The sequence below is a fragment of the Acanthochromis polyacanthus genome, chromosome 10 (assembly GCF_021347895.1).
Source record: "Acanthochromis polyacanthus isolate Apoly-LR-REF ecotype Palm Island chromosome 10, KAUST_Apoly_ChrSc, whole genome shotgun sequence".
NCBI classification, from domain to species: domain Eukaryota; kingdom Metazoa; phylum Chordata; class Actinopteri; family Pomacentridae; genus Acanthochromis; species Acanthochromis polyacanthus.
This window is the reverse complement of record NC_067122.1, coordinates 16,806,864-16,824,025: the sequence shown is the minus strand read 5'-3', so window position 1 is coordinate 16,824,025 and position 17,162 is coordinate 16,806,864. Positions and strand designations below refer to the sequence as shown.

General features: G+C 40.7%; 1 protein-coding gene across 1 annotated transcript in view; it reads left to right on the top strand.

Annotated features, from left to right (window-relative positions):
- ccdc88b (coiled-coil domain containing 88B) overlaps window positions 1–12,017 on the top strand; it is a 60,258-nt gene extending 48,241 nt beyond the window's left edge. The window contains exons 24-28 of the mRNA XM_051954908.1: window positions 2,166–2,311; window positions 6,811–6,918; window positions 9,004–9,155; window positions 11,113–11,460; window positions 11,816–12,017. Coding sequence (XP_051810868.1) covers window positions 2,166–2,311; window positions 6,811–6,918; window positions 9,004–9,155; window positions 11,113–11,460; window positions 11,816–11,886 — 825 coding nt within the window. The 3' untranslated portion in view covers window positions 11,887–12,017. The remainder of the gene's footprint in view (window positions 1–2,165; window positions 2,312–6,810; window positions 6,919–9,003; window positions 9,156–11,112; window positions 11,461–11,815) is intronic.
- The last annotated feature ends 5,145 nt before the right edge of the window (window positions 12,018–17,162 follow it).

The following is a 17,162-nucleotide window of genomic DNA, read 5'->3' as shown; positions in this document are numbered from 1 at the left end:
CCATAAATGCGTGGCGCTTGTAGGTTGCTTTGCTTTCACTCTTCTGTTCAGTTCATCCCAAACCAGCTCCATGGGGTTTAAGTCTGGAGACGGTGCTGCCACTGCATGTTTTCAAGCTTTACCATCTTGTTCTGTTTTCCTAAGGCACTTCTGGCATAGCTTGGATTTATGTTTTAGGTCATTAACTTGCTGTAGGATGAACCCCTCACCAACTAGGAACAAACCAGAGGGTACTGCATGGTGCTGCAGAATACTGTGGTAGCCATTTTGGTTCAGGGTACCTCTCATTCTGTACAAGTCACCGACCCTGGATCCAGCAAAACAGCCCTTGATCATCATGCTTCCTCTTCCATGTTTGACAGTTGATGTCACACACTGAGGAATCATCTTTCTCCTACTCGACAGCATACAAATATCCTGTGTGATGAACCAGAGATTTAAAATTTTGATTTATCAGTCCATAATGCCTTCTTCCAGTTTTCAGTAGTCCATTGGCGGTGTTTCATGGCCCAGGCAAGCCCCCCTAACAATGGCTTTCTTGCTGCAACTCCACCTGTCAAACCTTCCACACCTCTTCCTGTCAGAGTTTCCCCCAGTTTCTGAGTGCCTTTTGATGGTGAAGAAAACTGTACTCACTGATACCTTGATTTTCCTTGCAATTTCTCTGTAGGAAAGACCTACATTTTTAAGTGTTATGATGGTCTGTCTCTCTTCCATTGGTAATTGACTTTTCCTTACCGTTCACTACTTTTTGCAGTACAATTCTATTCAGATAATGCTCTGGAGGGTATGGTGCCACGGTGTGTTCCAGCAATACTTTTATAAAGACACAGGGGGTTGTACACATTCAAGTAAAGTTAGGACACCTGTAGAATTTGGTAGCACCAACTTTCTAGTCTTGATCATCCTCCATTGCTGCAGAACAGCTTTAAGTTATAAACCCATTTCTTGCTGCCTGAAAAGGCCTTTTTTTTTTTTAATAATTCTGAAATGTACATTATTTTTCAGTTTTGAGTAACCTTATCTTTTTTAACCTCTGGCAATTCACCACTTACCTTTGCACTATTTCAAGCTTTCATTGGACTTGAACCACTTGAATTTCAATTAAAAAAAACTAGAAAAATTGGAACGTTCTAAAACCTTTGACCGTGTGTAATAATAAAGGTCTTATGGTTACAATATACGAGGGACAATTAATGTACATATAAATAAATACAGCTATGATATGATGAGTTAAAATATGGATATGTACAGATGTGACATGATGAATTTCCATATGTACAGGTACGGCAGGGAAGATAATGCACCTACATACCTGTTAAAATGTTATTGGGGGTAAAGATGAGTGTTACACATGATGTTGTTACACATGAAGAGCTGTAAGAGCTGATGCTGTGGCCCTAGAAGAGCTATAATAAAAAGAAAAACAACATTAGGACATGATGTGGAATAAGATGCTTGTGAGTGCTGCATTTGTATAATACAAGGTACAATTGAAAAGTTCTGACACAGTTCCTATTAAAATCAAAACGGAACTTGGTTTTAATTTGGCCCATCAAAGTAGCGCTGGCAGTGCTTTTGCACCCTGGGGGACTAATTCCCACTGCATAAACACATTAATGTTGAGGAAAACAATGAGCATGCCACTGGTGCTCCTGACCTTGTCCACTTTTAGAGACTGCAGGCTCTTCCGCTATGAAAACGGTGGTTTGTTCTCTTCTGGCACAGGCTTTTGTTTTGGTTAATGAGCAGCTTGTTTTACATGTTAAGCTTTTGCAGGTTCCAGAATACACACACTGCAGAGAGGGCTTAAGTAATGCTGTACTTTCAACTGTTTATCAGTTATGAAATTGTACCACAGAAGTTCTAAATCCTGGCAATCATTAGGGCTTAAAAAGATAAACTAAGAACTGGTGCTCCAGTTTTTCATGGTCCAGTGCGCTTAATTTATCTCTGTAATGTTTACGAACCATATTGCTGATTATATCATCCAGTGACTGGGTATGACGGTCTCCTCTCTGTCAGCGGCTCGATGTTTGTTTTCTGTGTGTCGTGTGCTTCACATGCTGTCTCTGGAACACACTAATATATCCTGATATTAGGCATGCTCACACAGACTGTCTGTGTAGGAAAAAAACTAATTAAATGTATGGTCTTGTGTGCAGCTGTTGACCCAGCTGAAGGGGAACATGGAGGAGGAGAACCGGCACTTAGTGGAGCAGAACCAGAGTCTGCTGAAGGAGAACCGGGCCTTACTGGAGCAGAGCCTGGAGCGCCGTGACCAGCACTATTCACAGCAGAAGGAGTACCAGTCAGTACACACATGCTCACACTCAGACCAAAGCACATCATTTGTTTCGCTGTGAATCGCAACCCTGAAAGCAAAAGTGGATTAAAGAAGAAATCAGGTTTCCCCATGTTATGCTGTTGCAGAAGAAAACCTGATGTAATGTGTTGGAGCAAATGCATTTTGTTAAGTTTGTAGACAGTAACACAGTCTATAATCATATCTAGCACATAAAAGCACTTCTATAAAGGTTTGAGACTGCGAGACAACAATTTTACAGTCTGGCAGCACTCAGCAGTCGTCTTTTTCAAATAGTAAAGGACTGGTAGCGAATTAATCCAGAACTAACAGTGAGCATGCAGAGCTGGCTTTACTCTTTAAGTCTAATGAATCTGATTTGTCAAAAATTATATATATTTTTTGAATTTTCAGCCTTCATTCTTGAAAAAAATACTGTTGTCTGCTGAGTTTTCCTTTGCCTCAAGATAAAAATGTCGCCGGTAACAATGTCACATTGTTTCGCGGCATATTTTCGTCCAGCACCCTGCAAAGCAACGTCTGTAGCCTTTTCCACCTGCAGCACTGGTGGGTCTCTCTTAAAAATGCATGCCAAAAGGCCATGCATAATTCAGACTCTCAGAAATCAATTTGGATGTTTGTCCATATCAGCACAGCTTTGACAAAGAGGAAAGAAATCACACTGAATTGTAGAAAAAGTAAGTGACAGCACGATAGCAGCATGAATAGGATGTAACAGAATACGAGATGGAAGGACGATCTCGGGTTTGAGGAGTTTATATATGTATGTTGTGGCAGATTTGTGGAAAAATATTGTTGTATCCGATTTTTAAAGCTGACTCGGAAAGTTTTTAAGGCAACACTTGAGACCAATGAAGGTTAAAGATGCCCAGCAGAGTTTTCATTGTTTTTGTGAGCTGACCAGGGCTTTATTTGGATCTCATTCATGTCCACAAGAGCACATAATGACATAATATGTACACACGATCAGACACAACTTTCAAACCATTGACAGTTGATGTAATTTTGATCGTCTTCTTAAAATTCAATGTTCCGCTGAAAAGCTTTAGATCATGGCTTTCTTGTGGATGTCATTTTAACTTGTACCAGCCACCTAAACATTGTTTGAGACCAAGCGTTCACGGCAACAACACTCCCTGATGGCAGCTGCCTCATCCAGTAGGACAAGAAACATGTCAAAGAGCCTAAGCTTCTGATCTCGCATCCAAACTCCCCAGATCTCTATCTGACTGATCGTCTGTGGGATGAACCACAACACACTAGATCTACAGAGGCTTCATTCCTCATCCCACAGGACCCAAAGAATCTGCTGAAAAGTACCTGGTGCCAAACACAACAGGACCTGAGACATTAGTGGTCCAGTGTCCATGAAGAGGGCAGGTAGTGGAGAGAGTAGTGGGCAGGTGGTTTTAATGCTGTGGGTGATTGTTGTACTTCTGCTGACAGTTTGATACTACTAAAATACGTCAAAGGTAGTGGTAATAATGCATCAAAAAAATATATCAAAAATGCTTTCAGTGCATTTGTAACCCTCATGGATGTGTACTATGTAGGTTAGTGAGGAACATGAAACCGTAAACGGATAGCAGAAGGAGAGGAGAAATCCATGTGAAATGCTTATACCCGCAGACTAATACAAGATAAGTATTAAGGAAACATGACCTGTTAACACAACGTCAAGGGGGTTTTGTTGCTCTACGGAACATTTTGTATCTTTCAGCCAATAGTTTTAGTTTAAAACCAGCAAAATCAACAAAACCTTCTAAAAAACAAAGGGTTGTCTGAATTTGTTTCTTACAATTTAGCAGCAGGAGGGCAGTTCAGACAAGTAAACAAGCCCAGACAAGCAAAGGAAAAAAGGCAGGTCACCAACTGGCAGCAGGTCACAGCATGGGTAGCTGAGAAAAACTAATCAGGGACAGGGGAGCAGGACCAGACTGCAGCTAATAGGATACAGAAACCGATTGAGGAAGTTGTAACACAAAAAAAACCACAACGACAACCCTGATGATCTGGCAAGCAGCAGGTGGAAACGGGCCGGTGTAGATGTAGCAGGTGGATGTGGGAGTCAGGTGACTGGGGCCGATGGGAGAGTCTGTGGGCATCTGGTAGATGGAGAATGGCAGGTCTGAAAAGTTCTTAAGACATGCATCGGCCTGGGGGGAAATGAGAAGTGGCTGGGGACAGAGGAAGAGAAAAACAACCAAGAACAAGCCATCTTGACAGGATCATTTAGCTGTTGAAAAGCTCCCGAATGATAAAACGGAGCTAAAAGGAGAATAAGTATTGCTCTTCTATTCATCAAGTGGCCTGAAACATGGCTTCAATTGAAAGTTAATGTTATGTGCTGTGGAAAATGAGCAACTCTGAGTTCATCTGATCATATTGAAAGCATCCCTCAGGTAGCAGCTATGTAACTACTGTTATAGATACTAATATCAGGCACTTTTATTGTTGACGTGACTCTTTAAATATGCCGTAGCATCACTCTGGAAGTGGAGGTGACCTTTAGACCCTGCCAAGTTTTTATTCTGACAGTTTGACTTCAGCCCTGATCAGAGCTGACTTGAACCAGTATCACTCTGTCACCTCCTGCCTGCTGGTGAATGCAAAAACCTGAATTATGCTGGAATACAATGTTCGAAAAAAATAAAAACAGACGAAGAGCACACCTATTAAAAATGCTAAACTGCAAGGCTCTTTTGTGCTCGTCCTCTGAAGCTTCAAACCAGATTCCCTCATCAGCATGTTTCCATCAGAATTATATGATAATGTCTTCATCCCAATGTCTGAAATTCAGAGCAAAATGGTGCACAGGGCATTTTTAGAGCAGTTTCTTCAAACTGGAGTGTTGATTCCTGCAGCTCAGTTTTTTTGAGCAGGGCTCTGTCCTGATTCAAGCCAACTGTGGTATGGTTCATTAAGAGTGAGAATCTAATCCAAACTAACACCAGGATACAAGTCCAAATAGAGCATCAGGGGTGGAAGGGGACGGATGTTTTTCTGTCACAGCCAGCAGTTTCTCTCAGAAAAACACCATTAAAAACGAAGCGAAGTCAGAGTCTGACTCAGGCTCCTATCCAGATTTGTCTGTTTTCGTAGGAGCAATGAGTAACAATGAGTAGTCTGCAATGAAAAGATAAAATTCAAACCAGATGACATAACAGTCCAATTAATGTGGCATGTATTAGTTCATGTGAAAACCAAAAAATGCAGAAAAAACCGCCTGGCTCATGTGGCGCAGATTGCAAAAATGTTGATGCACATTTCAGCTAAATTGTCTGTGCAGCAGATTCAAAACACTTCACAGATATGTAAGTTTCCTGCCAGTCAGCTGTCTCAGTTGGACTCTTCTGTTTATTTTCTCTTGGAAGGGTCTGGAATGTAGACCTGGGAAACTGCAGAAGACAGCTTAGATTGTTTGATTTACAGAATCGCTTGAATTGTGAGTGACGCTGAGCAAATGATGCAATGACTTTTTCCCTTCAGAACTAATGCAGGGGGAAATGTTGTGAATCCGGTGAGCAAACATGTGAAAGACGCCTCATAAGCTTTCATAAAATGAGTCGAACTCGCCCTGCAGGGTGCTTTATCAAACTCTAAACTCAGTCTTACTTCATAAATTTGATGGTGTGGTTGTGGTGATGCACACGCCGAAGTACCAGCAGGCTGTTTTTACAGAAGCAAATAAAAAGTCTGGAAAATACAAGAGAATTCTGTGTTTAATAAATGAATAAGTAAATAAATAAATATATGAAGTAATACATCACCATAAAGCTTTCCATGACATAAATCAATATAGTGCCTGAGTGTTACTTTATCAGCAGAACCTGCATTGTATTGTCACTGCTCACAACAGTTTTTTTTGGCAATTCACTGACAATCTATAGAATATATTTAGAGATATTTCAGTTTGGACAAAAGTGGTGGGTCAACTGGACGAGTGATTAACAGACCAGCACAACTACGCTGCTACTGTGGCTACAAATGTCCAGAGGCCTTGATAAAAAATGAAACATTTCCATTTATGACCGCTGCTCATCTCCACTAACATCCTCTGATCTGTGCGTCAGTAATCATCAGCTCTTAGTGTCACCCATTTTTTGTTCAGTATTTATATTTCATTCAGGAGGGTGTTTTTCAAAGCGTACAGGCTATTTTTAATCAAATATCCAGATTATTTTTTATTTGCGCACAGCGTAGCTCGAACCCTGAAACCTCTGCAGTGCATTAACATCCATCTACGCACGGTCTCCTTTCTGATGTGCTGGGTATAAAAGGAGCCAGTGCAAACATCACAGCAGGCTCCACTTCTCAGAAGAGCCGTTATGAGACATGGCTGAATCAAACCCCATCAGCCACGTCGCGTACATCCTCCAGAATAATCCCATCAACTTGCACTCATAATGCATGCATGAAATGAATCAAACAGACCTTCATCCTCTCATCTCCTTTGTTCCGACGCTTCACATGTTTTCCTCCAGGGAGAAGCTGAGCGAGCTCCGGCGGGAGAAGCAGAAGTTGGTGGAGAAGATAATGGATCAGTACAGAGTCCTCGAACCCAGCATGCAGCCTCCAAGCAGCAAGGCCAAGTATGCCATACAAATACATTTACCTATGCTAATGTGTTTTGTATATACAATAGCCCTGGTCAGTGGGCAATACAAGGTTACTGTTGAGATTCGATGAATGGAGAGTGCTGCGCATATAAAAAATATTATCAGTATTTTCAACATAATGACATTTGATGGGATAGTGAAAGTTTTCTGATGTAGCAGGCTGCAAAAAAGCTCTCTGCACACTAACCTGCTCAGCCCCTGACAGATATAGACATGGTTAGCAGCTTGTTAGTGAACATAAAGGAGCATTGAGCAGCTGGAGAGTCAGGAGTTAGTGGAGGCCAACACGGAGGGAAATCGGAGTAAATATTGAACTTAAATTCTCCAGCTGTACAGAGAAATGACTCAGAATTACATTTGTTTGCTCTCATCTCTACAATGTTTGTAAAAGCTGCATAGCTAATAGAGATCATGTCTGCAGATTCAATTATGTTTCTTACTGAGGCCGTAGTCAAATTCTGTTGTCCTCTTCATGTGAAGGAAGCAGAATATTTCTAAAAACACTAAATATACATGTTAAAGTCCAGTACAACACAACTATGAGTAAAGTGCTAAAAGGTAGAATACAATTTATTCCTCTCTGACTGTCAACAGAAACTGAATGTTATAGGCATAATAATGTTTGACTCTGTGGTAGAACAGTTTATTGAATTACCCTGATTGCACTGGGGCATATTAGAAATAAACGTAACTACATTTAATCACAAAAAAAGCTATTTGGAATTGTTACACTTTAATTAGAATTTTTTTTCAATTACAATTTAGTAACTCTGATGACAGCTGCACTCCAAAAGCACACAAAACAGGTCACCGTTTTATCCTTCATCTTTTATTTCTTCTTCAGTTTTTTCTTTTTTACATTTTGTTGAGCTGGAATAAGTCATCAGCTCTCAGAGGTGGTTTTCATTTGGACAGACCAAGCGAATACAAAGCAACCATTTTAATTAAATCACGATTTTTTCCTTTCAGATCAGTTTTATTATGTTTATTCAAGGCTTTTCTTCCGGACTGATGGAGAGAAATAGAGTATTTTTTCTTGTTCTGGTTTTGTATTTTCTTATCAGATACTCTGAATACGTTTGGATTCACAGATATTGTTGAGTGTGACATCATAGCGTGTTTACGCTGCATGCCTACATTACATGTAAAAAACGACTATTTGTACTTCTTTGGATAAAACAATCCTGCAGTATTTTATATTATTGTTCATTATGATAACAAAAGATTTTTATTTCTACCACACAGCAAGGGTTGATGTTTAATTTTCTATATAAGGAGGAGTGCAACACTTAACAGCAAAACATGTCAACACAGGAAAATAAAAGGATTGATTAGAGAAGAATTGATGTATTGGAAATATAGAGCATTGTGTACACATTTTCAGATAATTAACGAGAAATCTGCAGTACAGAAATGAGAAAGTAGGTTGGAGATCATTTAGAAACAGTGTCTCATTTACAGTTTATCCACAAGTTGAGTTTTCAACTGTAGTTTGTCCTACTTAAAAAAACAAAACAAAAATGCTTTATTTATGTCCAATAATGATGTATATTTACAAATATTAACTCACAAATATTCTCTGCCTTAAAAATGAAGCATGAGTGGGGCTATAATTTATTTTTGTATTTTTTCAGTGTAACTCGTTTTGCACCAAACCACCGAAGAGCCTTTTCTTTGACAAATGTGGAAGTGCATTTTGTCCCAAGTGCTACAGCATATTCTGGTCGTGACATTTTAATTATAGCATTTCCAAATGTATTTTCTGCAAATGCATTCCCGGCATAACAAATAACACTTGGCACCTTGAGGGGCATTTTGTTCTTATTTTGAATTGTCATATCAGGAAATAAACACAACGTGGCACAAATGCATTTTGTGAACAAGACGCAGCCACTGACACTTGGCATCCCACCGCTGCTTCTGAAAAGTCAGGATGCGCACACACACACACACACACACACACACACACACACACACACACACACACACACACACACACACACACACCCCTGGCTCATCCCTCTTTGTAAATGCTCCCTGTCCTCTGTGTCCTCATAGGAAATCTAACTGGATTGCAGACAGGATGAAGAAGCTAATCAAACCCCGGGGAGGAGGAAGAGAGGGACGCGCCCTCTTCACCGCCGCGGGCAGCGTGGAAAACTTGGCCGACAGCAATGAATTTACATCAGACACACACACACCTCAGCCTGGTGAGACCACACACACACACACACGGAGGCCAGCACACTGCGCCTCATTCTCACACGCCGACAAACACACAAACACCAGCCGACTGGTTTTCACAAAGATATGCTCACATGCTCACCCTATCAAGCGAGGCTACAGGCATGCATACAAATCATCTCATGACTACCAAGTGTGGTCGGCATTGATACCACTCCCTTCTCCTTAGATCTCTCCCTGTAGAGTGCCAAGACTCACTGAAGCCGGCTTTCTCTGCTAACCACATGTTGAAAGGAGAAGATTCGCGAGGCTTCGTTGCTCTTTTTATGCATTTACTGACTGAGAGTCTGTAGGAAAACTCTCTGCAGACATTTTCAAAGCCTGGATTTAAGCCCCAACCTGCATTCGTGATATGTTTTCTCTCTTTCTGACGTACTAATATTGTCACTCATTTCATTTTATTTTCCCTTGCATTGTGTTTTCTATTATCCCCCTTAAAACCCTGATTTCCTAAATGTGGGGGGTCTTTCTGTGTTCTTGAAAAGGGAACTGATGTTTTTTATTGAGTCTGTTTCCCGGAGAGAGACTTGATTTTGCATCTACACAACAAGTAGAAGAAGCAGAAAAACCAGCTAAGACATGTCCCACAAATTCAGCTTCTTGCTGTTTTATTTATTAGAGGTGACATTTTTCCATGAACATTTAACCTTGAAATCAAAGTGCGTCATCTCTGTTTACCATAGCATACTGTTAGACAGGCAAGGATCACTCTCTGGAATCTAAAGGTCAGGCGTATATCCATGCTAAGCCCTCCAGTGAACTAATTTGCAATGCATTTCTAAAAGATTTCTATATTTTACTATATTTATGCTTTTTACTAGACACAGATATAACAACACTTTTGTGTTCAACCATGTTGCAGGCACATTTTCAAGTGAGCACACGTAATTATCATATCTCACAATTCAAATCCCACGATGCATAAGAACAAAAGCAGTGAACTCTTTACCCTGTCAGCACTGCATTTATTAAAAATGACTCTCACTAAGCATGTAGAACAAGCAAAAAGATACATAATGGCATATTATGTGAGTTTATTGTTTTAAATGTTATTTTTTTCAATACTGTTGGTATTCTAGTATATTTAAAATATTTTTATTAATGTATATTTGTCAACTTTGTCCTGTGAAGACAAATTAAATAATGACACATTTTTTAAAAAAATAAACGAAACTAATAAATAATAAAAACTTGCTTTCTGTTTATTAGTTCAACAATGTAGTCGTCATAATGTATATTATAAACCAGTTGTTAATTTTATATACTATAAATGTTAAATAGAAGGATTTAAAGTGAGCATTACTGAGTTCAGCAGCATTCTTCCTTCTCCTGTGCATTTGTTACACAAACAGAGAGTTAAATAATGAAAAACAACTACATTTCAAATATACATGATGTATTAGATTTATGTAATAAATAGTCATTTATACAAAGATATTGACTATATTACTGTCTGTTACAAAGCATTTGTAGTAAGCTGTTCATATACTAGCTAAATAATTGGTACATTGATGTTTAAAATAAAGCGCTTATTTTTCTAGTGCTTTTCTGCTTCAGAAAAACAGATATCAAACCACTGTTCTGGGATTAATGGTAGTCCACCTCCACCACCTGAGCCACAGTTACGACATTTCTTCAATTTATTTCTGCCTCGGCCTGATAGTCACCAAAACTGCCTTTGCACTGGAAGAAAAGTTTCACCTTCTTTGTTTGTGCTATAAAGCAATCAGACTGATTTGTCCAATCTGGTGGCATGAAGTGAAAAACACTGAGAACCATCATGCAGAGGGTCTTCATTACTAACAGTACTTATTACTAATCGATAATTTACTGATCATAACACTGCTCACCAGTAACATTATACTTACTTTGTGAAAACACTTCACCATTTGTCAGCCATTAATTAATTTCATACTGTTTCAGACCTCCGCAGTGCTCCAGTGTCTCCCTCTCCCTTGAGAAAAGCTCCGTCATCCCAGACAGAGCCAGACATCTCGCTCCCAGGGACCCCCGCCACACGCTCCGGCTCCGGGGGCCGTCGTAAGCTGGGATCCCGTCATGGGTGGGGGCTGGGTTTGGCCAGAGGAGGCTCTGGAGTTTCCCAATCCTTTAGTCCCGGCGACCAGAAGACACATCCACTGCTGAGGCAACGTTCCAGCCAGAACAACTCGACTGTCCTCTGGGAGGGAGAGAGAAGTGAAGGAAATGCACCTCAGGAGGTAGAAGCACTGGTGAGCGGTCCGGAGGGTGCTGAGGAGGACGAAGGGAGAGGTGAGGACGAGAAAGGTCTTATCTGTGGACATTTCTGTTCCAGAAATGTCCACCCTAACAACTGTAAATGAGGAGGATAATGGATGGATTACTTTTGAAGAAAAGTCCATTAATTTGGAAAGAAAATAATAATCGACTGTGGAATAAACAATGTGATTGCAAGTGAACTGTGGGAACATATAGAAAGATCTATGGAGTAATCAGTTAAATGTCAAGCTGGATAAAAATGATACTGTAAAGTAGAAAGTATTCCTGGAGTGATTATAGCATCTACAATCAGACAAAAACACAACTAATGATCGTTTTAATAAAACATGCAGATCCCTCTTACACAGTGATCTTCTCTGCATTTCAGACAATCAGCACTCCAGTGACGACACCATGACGACTCAAGACACAGCTACGGACTCACACCAGCTGAATTAAAACCAAAGGTTTTATATTATTTTCTCCCACTAAACTGTTCTTATGCATCTTATTTTATGTCTGAATATTTTAAACATGAGATCTTTCTAGTGTTTTTGAATATATGAATAAATAAACTCTTCAATCCATGATTTTCAGGCTTGCTGATTTATGAAGTTATTAACCACCTCTCTAAACTGACTTTCCGAAGTCCACTAAATTTCCGAAGCTCCTGAACGCAACTTCGTTTTCCGACTGTACCTGAATGCTCCAATGACGTTACTTTGATTTTTGATTGTATTTCGTTTGGATTTGAAGAAGCTTTGAAGACGTTTCCTGATGCCAGAGGAGAAGACGAGCAGTTTTGTACCTTTGCGGTAAGAAGACTGTGGCTGTTTCACAGTATGTAACTGTCCGTTCTTCGTTCTCACGTACTCGTGAAATGTCATAATCGAGACTGCATCGGACCAGACTAGTGAGCACAGATATGAATCAGTAGATAGATATATATCTATGGCTGCAGCTCCCAGTGAACAGGAGGATTTTATTAGAAGTCAGACACAGTCACACAGAGAAACATTAGACCTCACACTGAAACAAAGTTCAGCTCTGTGTCTTGGACGGGATTATTTTAAAAGCTGCATGTGTGACGGAAATAATCCGTGCCAGACAGACCTCATTAGCACTTCCGCTAGGTCGGCTAACTTCCGGTGACGTCATGGATACTGTTGTCAGTTATGTACAATATGGATTAATTTTGCGTTTGGTTTTGGTCTGATCCAGTCCAGCTTCAGCTCCAGAGACGGCAGGCGTGACAAGGCCGGGTGGACGAAGGCATGCAACTGAGTACAATCCAGAAAACAACAGAGGAGTGCAGCGGCCCAGGGCCAGAACAAACAGAGTAGCATAGTATGTTTCTGAGAAAACATCATAGTATAGTCTTTGGTATGAAAAAAACGCCATCATATACATCGTATATTGTACAAATAACAAGTCAAAGGTAGTAGTGGGGTGACTGATTTACTGATTATGAGTATCTTAGTTTTTACTGTTTTACATTAATAAATAAATTAAAAAATGGAGCTACTTTGTCTCTGAACCTTTATCTACCTGTGGTCGCTCTGTCTTCTGGAGTGATTTGATTGGTTATACATCACAAATAGAACTCCTTTAACTTAACATCTGGAAACAAAACAAAAATGTATCAACAAAGTTTTCTGTTAGAGTTTGTGTTCTTCTAAGTTTAACTCCAAGATTTTAAATATTTCCATTTACTGCAAATGAATATCTCTTCCAAATGTCTCACTAATAATCATTATCAGCCTGAAAACCCCCCAAACACCCGTCTATACTCGACCACACTTAGTACAGTCTGGTTCCCCCTTCTATAAATCTGCTTGGAATCCTCCATTTCCTGTTTGTCAAAGTGGCCTTCTACCTGGACAGGTTTTGTTGGAGCTCATGCAGCAAACATTTTGGGTAACTGCACTTTAATATGGATGGATGACACTGAATTGGAGTCTGTTTTAATGAGACTGAGTTCAGATGTGTAGCTCTGTCATTAAATAGGAAATTATTTCTCAGAATTCAGAGAGAAAAGTCTGAAATGTTTGCTAGGTTAGTGTCCCACATGTTCTTTGGCTCAGCTAAAGCTAACTCTCTCCAACTTCTGGATCTCTTGAGTTGCTTGTTGTGAAAATACCTTGCTAGAGGTGCTGAAGCTCAGAAAGTCTGAGATGTTTGTTCAAAATAAGCTCATTCTCAAGTCTGATCTGAACTGTCCTCTTTTGTTTGAACTTTCCCTAAACTTAGGAGTTAATGACAGAGCAGGACATCCATAAATGATAATAAAGAGTGATACTAAAGGTTTGTGGTGCTAAAAATCTCAAAGTAAAGATATCAAGTTGAACATCTGGATGGAGGTTGATAAAAGTTGACCTCCCTTCATTTCTCTGGAGCCGACTCCATGGATAAATGGTTGTATTTATACAGCACTTTTATCCAAAGTGCTTTACATGATATGTCACATTTACCCATTCACACACTGATGGCACTAACCACGACCCACCAGGAGCAATTAGGGGTTAGGTGTCTTGCTCAGGGACACCTCGACATGAGCACGACGGGCCGAGGATTGAACCAGCAACCTTCCAGTTACAAGACAGCCACTCTACCCACTGAGCCATGCCACCCCAGGGATGCTGGTTAAAGACCTGCTCTTCTAGTCGTCTTCCTTCTAGTCGCTGTAAAAAGTCACTCCATCCTCGCGGACTTCAACACCTCCTCATGACAACTTGTTCTGCTGCCTCCGACCTGGTGGAAACTCGAGAAAGTCGGGAAACCCGTCGAGACTCGGATTTTCAAAAACTCATCGGCCGGAGGAAGGTGTGGTGGGCCAGTGGGGGAGTAGTGGGAGGCATATATATATATATATATATGTATGTATGTATGTGTGAGCAGGCATGTCTGTCGAGCAGTTCCTAACAGGTTCGCTGGTGTGAAAAAAACAACTTGGAAGTTCAATGTTTCTACTCCAGTAGTTTCATCTTGAAATGCACATTGTGTCTTCATCAGGGACTAACTTATCAGAGGTTAAAGTAAAATGATCATTTATTTACAATGGTACATTCTACACTCCATTTTAATTGTGAGCATGATTAATTGATGTGTTTCGTTAGATTTTGATGGAACCTTTTACCAGACTCTGTCGGTTTCAAGGCTCCATATTCACAGTGTAAATTCTTCATCAGATACTCAGACAACAGCTCTGTAATGTTAGTGGAGCCACTTAATTCCAGACGCCTGCAGAGGACTGCAAGAATATCGGTGCAGATGTCATACAGCGCATCATATAGAACATGTATGTGGAGGAAAGAGTAGCAGAGCTGGTACAAGAACAAGCACTCAAATGCAAATTACTCTTGAGAATACAACATCAGTGCTTGAAGTGCTTCATCTCGTCTTTCATAAACCTTTACAGGATTAACTAAAAATGTTCGGCGTTCCTGCTGTTCTTCCTCATCGCCTCTTCTTGAAGCCGGCTCACTCAAAGCAAAAACGGGAAAAAAAAGTATGACTTCTAAAAGCTGATCATATTTTTTATGAGACATGCTTTAGGGTAAAAAGGAAAGATACCAGAGAGAATAAAACGTTGAAAATTAGCTCTGAAACAAGGAGTATAAAGATTTCAGCCACAAAAACGTAAGATTTAAGTTAAGAACAGAGAAAAAATGATTAAGTCATCTTCAATCCAGTTTCGCTGTGAGGGTCAGTTTTATCTAGCAGGAAAAGCAAATACATAAATCTTATGATAAACCTCCTTGTTACCCTCGGATCCTATCTGTGTACAGCAGGATCAACGCAGAGAAACCCCACCATCTGGTTCACATACGGTTGAAAATCTCATTTCATTTCAGAGGTTCCTGTGTAAATCCAGTCATTGATCTAATGGCAAATGATGTGCACTGGTGCTTTAACGAGAGTCCTCTTTATCTTCTTTCACTGTTGCACCAAATGGTGTCAGTGTAGAGCCGGCCAGGCCTCTGTCAACAGACAGACAGACAGAGGGATGAAGAGGGGGGAATTAGCATGCAGCTTTCAAAATGAGTAGACCTGAGAGTTCATCATGAAGCTAAAAGGGCCCTCTTAGAAGACAAGCAGCTTCCAAAGAGTCTCTGCCTCCCAGATTAGGACGAGGAAACGTCAGCATTTCTGTTGGGGCTGCTTTTTTTTTTTGAGTGCAGAAGACAACGCTGAGGATAATAGCAGGCCGTGGCTCTGTCTCTCCAGCCAGCCCTCCCCAAACACACATCCTGAATTATGATTTGCAAATGACAAATGGATCGCTAATACAATTCATGAATTATGTAGTTGTCATGGTGACATTAATCAAAAAGCAGGCCCCTTCTCTCGGCTCCGAACATTGTGTTTGTGGAATTGAGATGCATGACGGGGGCTGCACACCGAGCCGCCTGAGTGAGCGCAGGGCAAAGCGATAGCAAGATATTGGTTCTGCCAGTCACTCAGAGGCTTATTATGAGTGCAATGCAACAATCACACGCCCTCAGGCACACAGACAGACAGCGCCCACAGACAAAAAGTGAAGGGTAAGGCTTTAAATTCTCAACGGTGGAGCCTTGTGAGAGCGTTCACAGGTTGTTTTTCTCCATTTATAAAGCTCTCAGCATTACCAAGCAATTCTTAAAGAAAGGCCACTCAAACGGGAGAATTAATAAAAAAGCAGGAAGTGACTCATTTGTAGTTTGACCCTTGTTTATTCACCACAGTCACTGTGTGAAAGAAGCTCGCATTTTGAAAGAAAGTTTGTCCCTGAGAGCATAACAAGTAGCAGCAACACAAAATCAGTCAAAAAAAAAAAGCCTTGCAGAAAAAAAGAGAAAGTCTGTGCCACAAAATGAGTGATTAAGTGCCATCTCCATCCCTGATTCCTAAAGCGATGAATGATGGATGGCTGCCTTAGTTGACATCACGGTTGGATCTCAAGAGTCTGCTCCACTGCTTAATTATTGAGCACCTGAGGGGTGTAACTCTATCAGTAGAAATCACTTTTTCAACCCTCCTTTTCGTTGTTTTTGGCCATCCTCCTCATGTAAAGACCTCTCTCTCTCTTTCCTCTGTCTCAGTGAAAGCCTTTCTTCTGTTTTTCTAACAAGGTAGACTCTCTCCACCTCTGTGGCCTGCATATGACTTTCCTCATCACCCCTCTCTGCCCGTTTACCTCCAGTCCTGGCCTGAGCACTGAAATTTTAATGACTGTGTCTTACTAAAGAGTCTCCAGCGACCAAAAACCCTCGCTTAAACCACTTAGTCCACTGACTGAACAGGCTAGGCATCCTTAGAGGTGCATTATGCTTTTGTTTGAGATGAAATTTTTTGCAACTGTCAACTGAATTTAAATCAAGCTGTTTTTCGATCTTCCCAGGCTTGCTTCTGCAGTCTGGCTGATTTAGAAGCAGCACACAGCACTGAAAATTTCACTTTGGGTTAATAACAAGTTATAATTCATGGATTGTTGTTAGGTGCTTTCTCCCGGCAGAGGCCCTCGGTCGGGCAGGGACCGAGACAAGAGAGCGACGAGGTGATCTTTGATCGAGAAGTGGTGGTGTAATTCAATTAATTATATTTTGCCTCAGGCAACAGAAGTCGGGAGGGGAATCATTGAGAGGGAACACAATGCAGCTAGGTGGAGAAATGACAAGTAAGTGGAGTGTGTGAGCACACACACCGGCTGACCCTGCAACCTCGCCTCCTCACAAAACTGTCAGAATCTCAGAGCT